This window comes from Hemiscyllium ocellatum, chromosome 47, assembly GCF_020745735.1.
Source record: "Hemiscyllium ocellatum isolate sHemOce1 chromosome 47, sHemOce1.pat.X.cur, whole genome shotgun sequence".
Classification (NCBI taxonomy): domain Eukaryota; kingdom Metazoa; phylum Chordata; class Chondrichthyes; order Orectolobiformes; family Hemiscylliidae; genus Hemiscyllium; species Hemiscyllium ocellatum.
The window spans coordinates 5,505,962-5,521,379 of record NC_083447.1 but is presented as its reverse complement, the minus strand read 5'-3'; the positions used below and the strand labels follow the sequence as shown (position 1 = coordinate 5,521,379).

General features: G+C 50.2%; 1 protein-coding gene across 1 annotated transcript in view; it reads right to left on the bottom strand.

Moving 5' to 3' along the window:
- Nucleotides 1–448: 448 nt before the first annotated feature.
- Nucleotides 449–15,418, bottom strand: part of si:ch211-11n16.2 (zinc finger FYVE domain-containing protein 1) — a 39,130-nt gene continuing 24,160 nt past the window's right edge. Inside the window, exons 7-11 of the mRNA XM_060856166.1 lie at nt 14,769–14,886; nt 9,236–9,406; nt 5,128–5,308; nt 3,743–3,853; nt 449–2,787 (exon numbers count right to left, since the gene is read on the bottom strand). Coding sequence (XP_060712149.1) covers nt 2,555–2,787; nt 3,743–3,853; nt 5,128–5,308; nt 9,236–9,406; nt 14,769–14,886 — 814 coding nt within the window. The 3' untranslated portion in view covers nt 449–2,554. The remainder of the gene's footprint in view (nt 2,788–3,742; nt 3,854–5,127; nt 5,309–9,235; nt 9,407–14,768; nt 14,887–15,418) is intronic.

Here is a 15,418-nt window from a genome sequence, read left to right as displayed (position 1 = left end):
CAACCTTAACCCACTTTCTCAAATAATCACTTCCATCATCAAACCGGCTCCATTTAATCTCACCACTTGCTCCACGTTTAGCGATGGGGCTAAACAAACATGGGACAGGCCAATGTGTCTGAACAGGCCCCAGCTCAGCAGCAGTGCATACTGTTCACACAACGGTACAGTACAGGAGGCCCCTCAGTCCATCACACTTCTGCCAGGTGTGTGTGTGTGTGTGTGTGTGTGTGTGTGTGTGTGTGTGTGTGACAGAGAGAGAGAGAGAGAGAGAGAGAGAGAGAGAGTGTGAGAGGGACACAGAGAGACAGACACACAAAGAGAGTGAGAGAGAGAGAGAGAGAATGCGAGAGAGAGAGAGAATGTGAGAGAGAGAGAGAGAGAGAGAGAGAGAGAGAGAGAGAGAGAGTGAGAGAGAGATGGGAATAAAAAAGGAACAAGTACCAGCTCAAAGTCTCACCTTTTTAATGAAGGGGGTGCATTTTTTTTCCAGATTGATTCAGACTTTGGGCATCAAAGATTGACAACTAATCTCTGACATGTCACAGAATCCGACACAGACTGCACCATCACACAGTCGGATGCTTTTAAATCAATACAGAAAGGGAGAGACTGGATCATCTTTAATGTCAATGATGTTTGGAGCCCACATGCTGCTGTCATTGGCTGTGGTTCATTTTCAGAACACAATTTGTTTGGAATTATCCTCACTAACTGCATTTTATTGGGCAGGTCTGCTGATGCTGTTTAGGAATGAATTAAAACCGCTCTAACCTTCCACTCATTAACTGACACTAAACAGCATCAATTTTCAAACTGATGTCCAGCTTGTGTTCAGTAACATGGTCTCCTGTTCCCTCTGAAGACATAACCCTCTTCCATGACAAACCTCAGGATACCCAGGCTCCAGAGCTGGCCATTGAGAATCACAAGGCTATTCAACCATGGAGTGCTTCACGATTTCTGTACTGTTGTTCTGCTGTGATGATTGGTCTGGATTACCTCTGTTTGAGGGAATTAACTTTAAACAGGATGCCGAGAGAACAAGTCAACTAGTCTGGCCTGACCCACTGTTGGGGCTTAACCCCACGCCCATCTCGAAATGCTCTCACGACCGCTGTTGGTCACAGACCCTGGTGGGTGGTCAGTAAAAGGACAGAGAGGTACAGACTTGGAAAATCCCCTTGCAAAGTGTCAAAGACTGTGCAAACCTCCTCAAAAGGAAAGCGCATTGTCAAACATTTTGAAACAAAAGTGCTTACAAACTTTAAAATTAGTTCATGGGACAAGAGTGTCACTGGCTGGGCCAGTATTTATTGCCCGTCCCTAATTGCCCCTCAGGAAGGTGGCTGTTAGGGAGGGAATTCCAGGGATACTGAAGAGACGGCAATGTATTTCCATGTATCTTCTGTCGTATCCTCCTCGTCTTAATTATTACATCCTGCAATACGGAGCTCAGCTTCAGCTGCTCAGCCAATGCTAAATAAAAACTGGGGTCAGGCTTTAGGAAGAATATGGAAACCAGAGAGAAGGTGTAGCACACCGACAGATGAATGGTTCCAGCCTGGATAAGGTCATCTATATGTTTAAACGTTGCTGAAATCAGAGAAGACGGCCAAACAAGTTGCCTTGCAGCGGTCAGGACGAGGAAATAACAGACAGACTTGACCGTTCTCCTGAAACTTTAACCCCAATTTCTCTCTCCTCAGACTCGGCCAGATCTGCTGAGCGCTTCCAGCAATTCCTGTTTTTGTTTGTGAAACCCTTTTATACATCATGAGCAGAGGGTGCTGATTGGTTGGTCAGTCACTAACCTGGAGAGTTGGCAAGAGCAGTTAATTGTCAATCTTCATTCACTGAACAGGCAAAGTGGATTCTGGTTGGTCAGAGGGTTGCTGTGGGCAGTTAACTGTCAATCGTCAGTCACAGACCAGGTAAGTAGATTCTGATTAGTCAATTTTTAAGAAAAACGAATAATTATCTGCACAAACTCCTTTCATCTACACATCACTAAGGCTCCTGAAGGTTGAAGTTTAACTTCTGGGGCAACCATTCACACAAATTAATCTTCAACATTCACTAATGACTTTCATTTAATATTTTGAGATGAATTAAGTGGAAGGCAGCTTGACTGAAATGGAGTGTTGGCCAATCAGTGCAGAGAAAGGGTGTGCTCACTCTCTGATTGGCTGTGGGAGGAAGAGGTCAAGATGATTGATGTGTAAATCAGCCAATAGTAGGATACTAGGGGAGAGTGTGAAAGGACAATAAGTCACATGACAGACTCTCCAGGATCGATGTCCAGAGTTGGCGATGTCCAGGCCTGTCGGCCATATTTGTCCCTCAGGCCAATGTCAACATGAGTGGCCCAGACAACGTGTCGTCCTTATTGTGGTTTTAACCAGCAGGAACCGGATGTAGATTAGCCGAGGGAGGGTGTAGAACGCCTGGTGAACCTTCCCTGGAATCAGACTCTGATCCTGCCCCTCGAGGAGATGGTCCTCAGTGACTCGCTCACACAGGTGACCAAGGCTTCGAGTGAAGGGGCTGGGCCTCAGAGCTCCCCTTTCTGCTCGCTACAGTCCAGACAGACCCTGACTGGGTGGTGCCAACCCCGAGATGGCACAGTCCTCAGCTCCGGGGAGCACTGACCACAGATGCCTAGGCCGCAGGCTCGGCAGTGGTGCTTGGCCGTCGTGCCTGAAAAGGGCTTCGCGCAGCGGTGGCACTTGACCAGCTCGTGATCTGGCACCCAATAATCAGGCCTTGCCACTTCCTTAACAAACCCTGGAAAACAACAACAACACGGGTGTGGAAATAATAAAATACAGAAAATACCACAGAGATTCTTCCACACAACCCTCATCGCACTCCTTCTCACTGAGAATGCGTTTACCATGGACACGCCTATGCAACAGTGGGTAGCCTGGGCCAAGGGTCAGAGTCAAATAGCACAGAAGAGGCCCTTCAGCCCATCAAAAAGCATCATTTGCACGTCCCCACAGAAAAGACCAGGAGCTATATTCAATTCTCGTTTTCCACATCCTGGTCTCTTCCTATCTCAGGAATCTCCAGCCCCACTAATCTCCGAGATATCGATGCCCCTCAGACATTCGGAGGGGTGGGGCAGGTGGTGGTGGTGGGGGGAGGGTTAATGCCCTGGGGATACGGGTTCGAACCTCGGCATGGGGACTGGTGCTACTCAAACTCAATTTACAGAATTGAGGAAGTTGGCCACTAACCGTCAGAAGGTTGTGAAGGGGGTCGTGAGGGAGGGAGGGAAGGGTAGGGCAGGGTGGGGGAGAAAAGAGGGGAGGAACTGACTGCAGGTTTCCCACATGAATGGTTGTGTCTGGTAGCACACTCGAGGCATTGAGAGAAATTTAACTTAGATCTCTCTTTCCGTTTTGTTCTTGGTGCCCCAATGTATGTGTTAATCGTTAATTTAGTTGGAGACACTGGCGAATTGGTGGTGGCTTTATTATCAAAATTAAAATCTGGATTTTGTTTTCCACCCCCGCCCTCAGTGGTGCTGACCATCACATCCATCGCTGGACTAGGAAATCTGCAGTCCTTATCCGGTCTGGACTACACGTGACTCCAGACCCACAGTGATGAGGTTGTCTCTGAAATGGCCAGAGCAAGCCATTCAGTTCAAGGGGGTAATTGGGGATTGGGTAACAAAATGCTGACATTTCTTTATTGCTTCACAATACCATTGTCAAACAGTCGGTGTACATACCAAGCGGATATTCGACTGCTGAAGTCATCGTATCTAGAGTGCTCTGTGCCACCTCGGTAATTCTGCGAGCCAATAATCCTTTGCCTTCTCTCGCTGACTCTAACTCTTTTCCTGAAAAGCAATTTATTTCTCTTTTTATAAACATCGATAGGGAGAGAACTTCCAGAGACTTTTCCTCATCGTCACAGACAGGAAGTTGGGCTCACCCACAATCCTCCAGGACTGAACCCACATTCGCCAAGAATTGTGAGTCAATGTGCAGACCCTCCAACACTCAAGATAAATCTTCGGAACATTTAAAACAGAACTGTTCAACACTTTTCCTCACCAGATGTTAAAAAATATTAGTGAACTAAAACAGGCAATTTTGCTGATGGTCAGGTGTCATCCAAGGAGTGTTTTACTTTCTGGTTGGCCTAGGAAGGCTGAGTGTCATGAGGATGGATGACCAATGGCTGGGCAGTTTGAGGGTTGGGGGGGGGGGGGGGGGGGGGGGAGGTCATGTGATAAAACCTCCAGGACCCAATTTATTCCCAGTCAGATCTTGTCTTGATGAGTCTCTCTCTCACAACACTCCCCTCAGGACAACTTGTGGCACTCCAATCACTGTCGCTGGGTCAAACCTTATTCTTTTGGTTTTAAGGGGGCCATGGGGAGGGAATGGCTGCAGTTCGATAGGGGCAGCTCAGTGGTTAACACCACTGCCTCACAGCGCTGGGGACCCGGGTTCGATTCCCCCCCTCGGGTGACCGTCTGTGTGGAGTTTGCACATTCTCCCCGAGTCTGCGTTGTTTCCTCCTGCAGTCCAAAAGGTGTGCAGGGTTAGAGTGGATTGGCCATGGGAAAAGCAGGGTTACAGGGATAGGATGGGATACTCTTCGGAGGGTCAGCGTGGACTCGATGGGTCAAATGGCCTGTTTCTACACTCTATGATCATTCCAAATTCTCACCTGTCATTACCTTTCAGTATCCCACTTTTCTGGAATCCACCTCCCTTTGGGGATTGAGCTGCCCAAACCCAATGGCTGTCAGAGTAAACGCCTCCTGTTAAAATAGGAACAGCCCCCACCCGAGTACGAATGGTGTCTCCCGCGTTCTAGTCAAGTGCGGCTGGGGGCTGGAATGCACCACCTGAAAACGGGAGGGAAGCAGATTTGATCGCGACATTTAAGAGGGAAATGGATCACGGTCTGAAAACTGCAGAAGGGGATGGCTCCTTCCAAAGGGGCCAGCACTGACACGATGGGCCAAATGACCTCCTCCATCCGCTGTGTAATCATCCAGTAGTGCACGATCCCCCTCCTGTTTGCAGTGTAACGCTCTGTGGAGTGGACAAGGTGTCTGCGTGCTGAGTGAGAGGGTAACAGAGCGTCAGTCATGTTTACCTGTGCTTTCCCCCGCTGTCCTGAAGCAATTGTCACACACTCTCACGGCAGCGGACCCCCAGCCTCGCTCCGGGACTGGCATGCTTTTACTGGAGCAGGCGTCACAGCAACCCTCTCCGCACGCACGGCAGTGATGTTTACGGTCCCCCTCCTCGAAAAGTTTCTTGCACTGATGGCACTCCTGCAGAGAAAGGACAAACAGCTTGTGTGTGTGAGGGAGAGAGAGAGAGAGAGAGAGAGAGGACAGACACAGGGCATCCGCTCAGCTCGAAGTTTACACACAGGGCCATCGAGGGGCGGGTCACTAGAGGAATGAGCTGTGCCTGAGGGCTGAGACCTGTTTCTTAACCATGCACAGTAGTGAGAGGGTGGGAAGTGAGGAGGAGGGGAGCAGTGGGTGTAGGGAGACAAAGAGGGAACGTAAGAGTGTTTACCCCTCTCCTTTTCAAACCTCTGATCTCCAAAACTGTTCACCCCATTTGTGGTTAGCACTGCTGCCTCACAGCGCCAGAGACCTGGGTTCAATTCCCGCCTCAGGTGACTGTCCTTGTGGAGTTTGCACATTCTCCCCGTGTCTGCGTGGGTTTCCTCCGGGTGCTCCAGTTTCCTCCCACTGTCCAAAGATGTGCAGGTTAGGTGAATTGGCCATGCTAAATTGCCTGTAGTGTTAGGTACAGGAGTAAATGTAGGGGAATGGGTCTGGGTGGGTTGCGCCTTGGCGGGTTGGTGTGGACTTGTTGGGCCGAAGGGCCTGTTTCCACACTGTAAGTAATCTAATCTAATTTCAACCATCCCCCCGAAACATACATAAAATTCTAAATGTGTGCGGGGAGACAGCGAGATAGACAGCGTCAAAAGATTCATAGAGATGTACAGCACAGAAATAGCCCAACTCATCCATGCCAACCAGATATCCTAAATTAATCTATTTCCACCTGCCAGCACCTGGCCCATATCCTTCCAAACCCTTCCTACTCATATACCCATCCAGGTGCCTTTTAAATGTTGCGATTGTACCAGCCTCCACCACTTCCTCTGGCAGCTCATTCCACACACGCACCACCCTCTGTGTGAAAAAGTTGCCCCTAGGGTTGCTTTCAAATCTTTCCCCTCTCACCTTAAACCTGTGCTGTCTAGTTTTGTACTGAGCAAGGATGTCTAGGAGGTGAAGAGGTGTTGCTGGGGAAATTGGGAGGGGGGAGCACTATCAGGGACAAGACATGACCAGGCAGGAAGGGGGCGTTGACCCACTTTGTAGGGGCTGCGGTGAATCATCACTTCAGTTAATTTTCAAGTGTCACACTCCTGGGCAGAGTTTCCAGCCTGCTCCTGACGGGTCTACATCATGTCTGGGTAACAGAACCACAGGGTAAGGCCAGGGCAGGCAGCTACACTTCTCGCCCTCCCATCTCACTCTGGCCGGACTCACAACGTTTCCCAAGAGGGAGTTTTGTGGGCGGCACGGTGGCACAGTGGTTAGCACTGCTGCCTCACAGCACCTGAAACCCGGGTTCAATTCCCGACTCAGGCAACAGACTGTGTGGAGTTTGCACGTTCTCCCCGTGTCTGCGTGGGTTTCCTCTGGGTGCTCCGGTTTCCTCCCACAGTCACAAAGATGTGCGGGTCAGGTGAATTGGCCATGCTAAATTGCCCGTAGTGTTAGGTAAGGGGTAAATGTATGGGTGGGTTGCGCTTCGGCGGGTCGGTGTGGACTTGTTGGGCCGAAGGGCCTGTTTCCACACTAAGTAATCTAATCGTAATCTAATCCCCGTGTAAGTCCCGTCAATGACAGCTCATGGGAATACCCTCAGGATCCCAGCTTGCTGCAGTCACCCATGGTACACTGGTGCCACTCCCTGTAACCGGAACGGTGGGGTGGGTGGGAGAACGGGAATGTTGTGGATTAAGTAATCCAGGAGACACACAGCAACCCGTGGAATCTAAACCCAATTCATAAACTCAGGAATCGGGTGGTTGTCTTGGGGATGGCGACCATGATACCATCATTGATTGTTATTAAAACCCCATCTGGTTCACAGATATCCTTTAGGGAAGGAAATCTGCTGTCCTTCACCCGGTCTGGCCTACATGTGACTCCAGACCCAAAGCCATGTGGTTGATTCTTAAACTTCCCGCTGTAATGGCCCCAGCGAGACACTCGGTTCATGGGGCACTCAGGAACAGGTAACTGCCTTGGCAGCTAGCCCACAAATGATTAAAACGATAATTTTGTGTCCTGAGTGTATCCCAATCCCAGCAGCCTCTGTGGATCGGTCGTCATCGTCAGGGCCAGAATGTACTTGCATTTATATAGCGCCTTTCACAGCCACTGGACATCCCAAAGTGCAGCGTAGCTGACCAAGGGGTGTGTCTCAGTATCGGAGGTTTGGTGCACAGCGAACTCTTGTGAACAGGAGTGAGAATGTGACTGGATTAACTGTTGTCATGATGTGAAAACCCGTCCTTTCCTACTCCCCCCTCCATCCCCCCCACCCCCTGTGCTTGCCTGAAAGGCTGACAATGGGACCTTTCACACTCAGACTGGAAGCACTCCGGACCCTCGCTTTGAACTTTCATCCGAAAGCCAGCACTTCCTCAGGGCTGCTCTGGGAACGTCAGCCAGGATTCAGAGCACAGTTCTCAGCGAGTGGGAACTGAACTCACAACCCTCCAACTCGTGGGAGAGATACCTTTATTGCTGGGCAGATGGGGCAGTCAAAAAGGCCTATGGCTTTGTTGGAAGGAGCATTGAGTACAAGGAGAGACAGGTTCTGCTGCAGCTTTGTAGAACTTTAGTTAGGCCACACTTGGAATATTGCGTACAGTTCTGGTCACCACACCATCAGAAGGACGTGGATGCTTAGGAGAGGGGACAGAAAAGGTGTTGCCCGTTACAGGGGATGTTAGCTATTAGGAAAGGTTGGATAGACAGGGTTTATTTTCACTGGAACGCAGGAGGTTTGAGGGTTGACCTGTTAGATGTTTATAAGATTGTGATTGGCACAGATAAGGTTAGATTCCCTACAGTGAGGAAACAGGCCCTTCGGCCCAACCTGTCCACGCCAACCCTCCGAAGAGTAACCCACCCAGACCCATTTCCCTCTGACTAATACATTTGAAAATGTGTTGCTGGTTAAAGCACAGCAGGTTAGGCAGCATCCAAGGAACAGGAAATTCAACGTTTCGGGCATAAGCCCTTCATCAGGACTCATCAGGCTTATGCCCGAAACGTCGAATTTCCTATTCCTTGGATGCTGCCTAACCTGCTGTGCTTTAACCAGCAACACATTTTCAGCTGTGATCTCCAGCATCTGCAGACCTCATTTTTTACCCTCTGACTAATACACCTAACACTACGGGCAATTTAGCATGGCCATTCACCTGACCTGCACATCTTTGGATTGTGGGAGGAAACCCACACAGACACGGGGAGAATGTGCAAACTCCACTCAGACAGTTGCTCAAGGCTGGAATCAAACCCAGGTCCCTGGTGCCGTGAGGCAGCCGTGCTAACCACTGAGCCACCGTGCAACCCCAAAGAGAGGCCTTTTCCCCAGGGTGGAGGATCAATTACTAGGGGACACGGATTCAAGGTTTGGGGGGTGGGAACGAGGGAGGGGTGTTTAAAAGAGATGTGCGAGTCACGCTTTCACACAAACGCTGGTGAGTGTCTGGAAGGAGCAGCCAAAGGAGATGGTGGAGTCAAAAATACCTGCAGATGCTGGAAGCCAAAGTAGCCAGGCAGGAGGCTGGGGGAACACAGCAAGGCAGGCAGCATCAGGAGGGACAGGCAGGAGGCTGGGGGAACACAGCAAGGCAGGCAGCATCAGGAGGAAGCAGACACAATAGCAGCATTTGAGAAACACCTGGACGGATACATAGATAGGAAAGGAATAGAGAGATAGGGATCCTGTAAGTGAAGACAGTTTCAGTACGGAAGGGCAAAACGTGCTGGCACAAGCTTGGAGGGCCGAAGGGCCTGTTCCTGTGCTGGCCTGTTCTTTGCTTCACTCGGTCTCGTATTCCTGTCTGATCGCAGCCAGGACGTGGGTTGGTCACACTGGGGGATTTACTTCAAAACCAAAAATCAAAACGAAGACAGACTCACCGTGATCTGGGTGTTGGGCCTCCAGTAATCCGGGGCCACTCGATCGGTCAGCCAGGAGCTGATGGCTTTGCTTGGCCGTGCGCTGTACTCGGAGACCGACTGGATCATAAAGCTGACACCGTCCAGCACTCGCTGCGCCCCGTTGTGGTTCGGTCTCAGGAATGGGTCCGCCTGGGATTTAGACGACAAGGAACGGGTTTCTGCATTTCCATAGCGCCGCTTACGGCCCGAAGTGACAGGCTTTCTTCGAAGCTCAGCCAACCCTCACGGAGCGAGCCACCGTTTTTAAAAAGGTGGGTGATAAGTAAGCGAGCAGGACCCGAGGGAGACCTCCCCAGTTCTTTCCTAGACCCTGTCGTAACATCCTTCCCACGTTCACCCGAGGGTCAGGGGCTGCATTTAACGTGTCATCCGAACAGCTCCTCAGACACTGCAGCACACCTCCCCCCCACCCCCAGCTCTGCGCACTGCACGTGAACCCTGCCGACATGAGTGAGAGCTGAAAATGTGTTGCTGGAAAAGCGCAGCAGGTCAGGCAGCATCCAAGGAGCAGGAGATTCGACATTTCAGGCATAAGCCCTTCTTCAGTAATCCTGAATCTCCTGGTCCTTGGATGCTGCCTGACCTGCTGCGCTTTTCCAGCAACACATTTTCAGCTCAGACCTCCAGCATCTGCAGTCCTCACTTTCTCCTCGACGTGAGTGAGAGAACAAACTCAATGGGGAATGGTCATTTCCAGGTTACCGGACGGACTGCCCTTTAGAGGTGAACTCTCTCAGTGCATCGCTGCATTTAATTGTTCCGAACACCCAGTTCTCATCAACGTTCACAGCACAGGAGGCGGCCCTGTGACCCATCGTATCCTCCTCGGTCAACAAAGATCTGACTTCAACAATCCCACTTCAGTCATGGAGGCGTACAGGACAGAAACAGACCCAACCCGTCCATGCCGACCAGATATCCCAACCCAATCTAGTCCCACCTGCCAGCACCCAGCCCATATCCCTCCAAACCCTTCCTATTCATATACCCATCCAGATGCCTCTTAAATGTTCCAATTGTACCAGCCTCCACCACTTCCTCTGGCAGCTCATTCCATACATGTACCACCCTCTGAGTGAAAAAGTTGCCCCATAGGTCCCTTTTATATCTTTCCCCCTCTCACCCTAAACCAATGCCTCTAGTTCTGGACTCCCCGACCCCAGGGAAGAGATTTTGTCCCATAGCCCTGGCGGCTAAGGCAATGCAAGTGGAGATCTAAACACTGCTTAATTGTTACAAGGGTTTTTGACACATCCATCATTTCAGGCAGTGATTCCAGACTCCCACCACTCTCTGGGTGAGGAAGAAAACGTCTCAACTCTCCACTTGGTCCTTGACCTCTAACCTCAAGACAATGCCTTCTGGGTATTAATGATAAAACTGGCTTCTTGTCTGCACCCCTCAATCTTATCCAGTTCTGTCAGGTCCCCTTCCCTGCTCCAAGGAAAACTAGCTGTCTTTCCAATCTTTTCCTACAGCCTGGACTCTCCCATCCAGGAAACATCCTGTAAATCTCCAGGTAAATGAGAGTGTTGTGAGCATGATAGACTTGGGGAATTCCCTCACTATCTTCCTGGTCCCCTTCCTCTGTGTGATGGTCACCTCAACATTCCCTCCACACCAGCCCTGCCTCGAGCTGCAGGGGGTCACACTATATCCTGGGAAATGCCACAGGGGTGGGGGTAGGGCGAGGGGGGAAGAGGAGGGCAAGGGAAAAGGGAGGGGGGGGAAGGGAGAGGGAAAAATGGGAGGGGGGAAGGGAGAGGGAAAAAGGGAGGGGGGAGGGAAAAAGAGGGGGTGAGGGAAAAAGAGGGGGTGAGGGAAGGCAGGAGAAACAGTGGGAAGCAGAAGAGAGAGAGAAATTATGAAAAGAGAGAGAGAGAGAGATGGAGAGGGGGAAATGTTCAAATGTCATAAATCTTTACTCATCTCTCCCCTCTGGGATCAGAGTGTAAAAGCAGCGAATTTTCAATAGTTAGTTTAATGCCTGATTCAGTCTGTCACCCAATTCCCTCGTGAACTCAGTGAGTATTTGTCACGTTCTGGTCTCCGAGGGTTGTTCACAGACAGTTAAACACTTGTTCAGACAGTTCACTCACCGCTGATATCCACAGTCTGTCAAAAGCCATCAGCATCCACAGAGCAGCATCTGACAGATGGCCCCAGGCTGGAAGCCCGTTCACAGTCCACGTCTCTCTCTCTCTCTCTCTCGCTCTATCACTGGCTGTGTGGGCTAATCTCAGGCCAAGTCAACGTAACCAACCTCACCGCAACAGCCGGTGACCATGGGCAAATCAATGATTATCAAAACCAACAGCACCCTCCCCCAGCAGCAGCACTGAGCCCAGGAGATGGTTTTCCAAGGGGTATGAGGTGCCATTTTATTTACCTCCTGGATCAAGGTTTAGGATCAGGAAACAGCACAGAAACACAAAACATAGCAGGAAGACGCCATTCGGCCCTTCAAGCCTGCTCCACCATTCAGTATAATCATGGCTGATCATCCAACTCAGTCCCTATTCCTACCTTCACCTCCAATACCCTCGGATCCTTTTAGCTCCAAGAGCTGTATCTAACACCTTCTCGAAAACATCCAATGTTTTATCCTTGACTGCTTTCTGTGGCAGAGAATTCCCCAGGGTGCCCACTGTCTGGGTGGAGATATTTCTCCTCTTCTCAGTCCGAAATGGCCTACCCAGAATTCTTAGAATGTGATCCCTGGTTTTGGGCTCCCTGGCCACCAGGAACACCCTTCCTGTGTTTACCCTGCCAGACTACTCAGACCCCTCAGCATTATGATAGCCCACATACCCACCAACACACTAAAACAGCAGCTAATGAACTTGAAAGACCCTATACAGACAGCAAGGAAAACTAATGTCACTTACAAAATACTGTGCAAGGACTGTAACAAATACTACATTGGACAAACAGGCAGAAAACTAGCCACCGGGATACATGAACATCAACTAGCCACTAAAAGACATTGCCCTCTCTCACTAGTATCCTTACATACAGATAAGGAAGGACAACACTTCGATTGGGACAACACACTCCATCCTAAGGCAAGCCAAACAGAGACCCACACGATCATTCCTAGAAACAGGTGGTGGACTCCATCTACACCCACTGAGAAAAGGAACAGGCAATGACATCACCAACACAAAATGACCTCATCAACACGGGAAATGACATCACCAACCCAAGGAAACCTAAGCACATAAATAGAAAGCGAGCCATATCACCAGGGCTTCATCCGGAGGCCCACTGAAGATGTTACCGAGTATGGGGACGAAACGTTTGAAAACTAACCTTCCAGCTCAACGAGCAAACTTACATCCAGTACCTCAACCTGAGTTACAAATCTTCTGAAAACCTGCTGTTTACCCTGTCGAGCTCTGTTAGAATTTTATACTTTTCTATGAGATCACCCTCCAATTCTTCCAAACTCCAGTGAATACAGTCCTAACCGATCCAGCATTTCTTAGAGTCATAGAGACGTACACCATTGAACAGACCCTTCGGTTCAACTCATCCATGCCAACCAGATATCCTGTATTAATCTAGTCCCATTTGCCAGCATTTACCCCATATCCCTCTAAACCCTTCCTATTCATAAACCCATCCAGATGCCCTTGAAATGCTGTAATTGTACCAGCCTCCACCACTTCCTCTGGCACCTCATTCCATACACGCATCAACCACTTGGTAAAAAGTTGCCTCTTAGGTCCCTTTTAAATCTTTCCCCTCTCACCCTAAACCTCTGCCCTCTAGTTCTGGACTCCCTCACCGAATGTCAATCCTTCCACCCCAGGAATCAGTCTGTTTAACCTCCATTACACTCCCTCTGTCACGAATACATACTTCCTCAGATAAGGAGGGCTGTTCGGCCCATCGAGTCCTTGACGACATTCCACAACAGCAACTCACCTCGTCCCTCACCTCTGGCCAATTCCTGCGCACCCACGCACACCCGTGCAGTGGATGACGCAATTTTCTTTCAAAAGCATTCGACTGAACAACCCTGTCACATTCCAGTCTTTAACAGTCCCCCTCAGGAATCACGGGAAGTAACCATGCAGGGGCAGCAGGCAGTGAGGCAGACAAACTGTGTGTTAGCAAGAGGATTCACATACACATACAACAATGTCTCGCTGCAGATACATAGGGCACTGGTGAGGCCACACCCAGATTTTGGTGTGCAGTTTTGGTCTTACTTTCTGAAGAAGGACATTCTTGCTACGGAGAGTGTTCAGTTAGTGTTTACTAAATGATTCAAGGGATGGTCAGATGAATGCATGATGAGAGATGGAGTCAGTTAGGATTGTGTAAAAAAATGAGGTCTGCAGATGCTGGAGATCACAGCTGAAAATGTGTTGCTGGTTAAAGCACAGCAGGTTAGGCAGCATCCAAGGAATAGGAAATTCGACGTTTCGGGCATAAGCCCTTCATCAGGAATCAGGATTCCTGATGAAGGGCTTATGCCCGAAACGTCGAATTTCCTATTCCTTGGATGCTGCCTAACGTGCTGTGCTTTAACCAGCAACACATTTTCAACTCAGTTAGGATTGTATTCACTGGAACTTAGGAGAATGAGGGGGGGGATCTCTAGAAAACTATAAAATTCTAACAGGACTAGACAGAAGGATAGAATGCACTCGCTTAATACTGACCAGGCTCAGGGTATCCCGGCAAATCTTCCACACTCTCCTGTGAGGCTTCTCCTGAACCTCTCCCTCAATTACATACACCCTCTGCGTTCCAACCAGCCTCCCTGTGCAACGCCGAGGGAGCACCGCACCGTCGGGGGGTCAGCGCCAAGGGAGTGCTGCGCCATCAGGGGGGTCAGCGCCAAGGAAGCGCCGCACCGTCGGGGGGTCAGCGCCGAGGGAGCGCCGCACCGTCGGTGGGCCAGCGCAGAGGTAACGCCGCACCGTCGGTGGGCCAGCGCCGAAGGGGCGCTGCACTGTCGGAACACAAGCGCCGAGGGAGCACCGCACTGTCGGAACACAAGCGCCGAGGGAGCGCCGCACCGTCGGAGGGCAAGCGCCGAGGGAGCGCCGCACCGTCGGAGGGTCAGTGCCAAGGGAGAAAGGATGTTCCTAATGGTGGGAGAGTTCAGTACCAGTGGGTCATAGTCCTACATCCTGATCCTTAAACTGAGGTGAGGAGACATCTCTTCACCCCGGAGTGGGGACCCCGTGGGATTCACTACCAAAGGAACTGGTTGAGGCCAACACACTGGTGTTTCATGAAGGAGACTGGTCTAGCTCTTGTGGCTAAAGCATTGAAAGGATAGGGGGAGAGGGCTGGATTAGGATATTCAGCTCCGTGATCAGACTGAATGATGGAGCGAGCTGAAAAGGTCAAATGGCCTCCACTGGCTCCAATCTTCAGTGTTTCCGTGAGTTTTTATTTTATTCCCCTTCTGGCAGTGCCTGAACATTACCCTCCAAAGCCCAGAGACGGGGCTAGAGAGCTGTATACTCACCCCTTGCCAGACGTGTTTCAGTTCAGGACGTACAACTGAGGCCTCGGGATCTTGGTTTCCAACCCAGTACTGTCTGCTCCGGTAGATAACCCCACAGTTTGGACATTCCAGAACATACCTAAGCAGAAAATTAAAAGACAGACAACTCGAAACCAAACTCTGCACTGCCAGGCAGGATTCAATTTTGTATAAAACGTACCTCTCTCCGTTTCCTGGGAACTTAAGGAAGAAAGTACGTTGATGTGTTGAAATCAGACGGAGTCCAGGGAACAGGGCCAAACCAATCAAGGACAACTTTAGGTTTTTGGAAAGAAACTCTGGAACCTCAGAACTCCATAGCCTCCAGATCTGGGTTCTGGGAAAATATTACAGTCTCCCTCAAGAGAGGGAGGGAGAGGAACACTAGCATTTATGTAGCACCCTTCCCCTAAGGATTGGCCTGCTTTAAAGCAGATCCAGATGTTTCCACCTGCTCCAAGTGTCGGACACGTGGCAGCCATTTGCACACAGCAAGATCCCAAAAGTAGGACTGTGAGCTTTGTTTCAGTGAAGGTGGGATAAACATCAAGCAGGACTCCAGAAAATAACTTCCTCCCCCACCACCTCTCCAACTGTATCCTGTGGGATATTTTATCCAAAATGGTCATTGG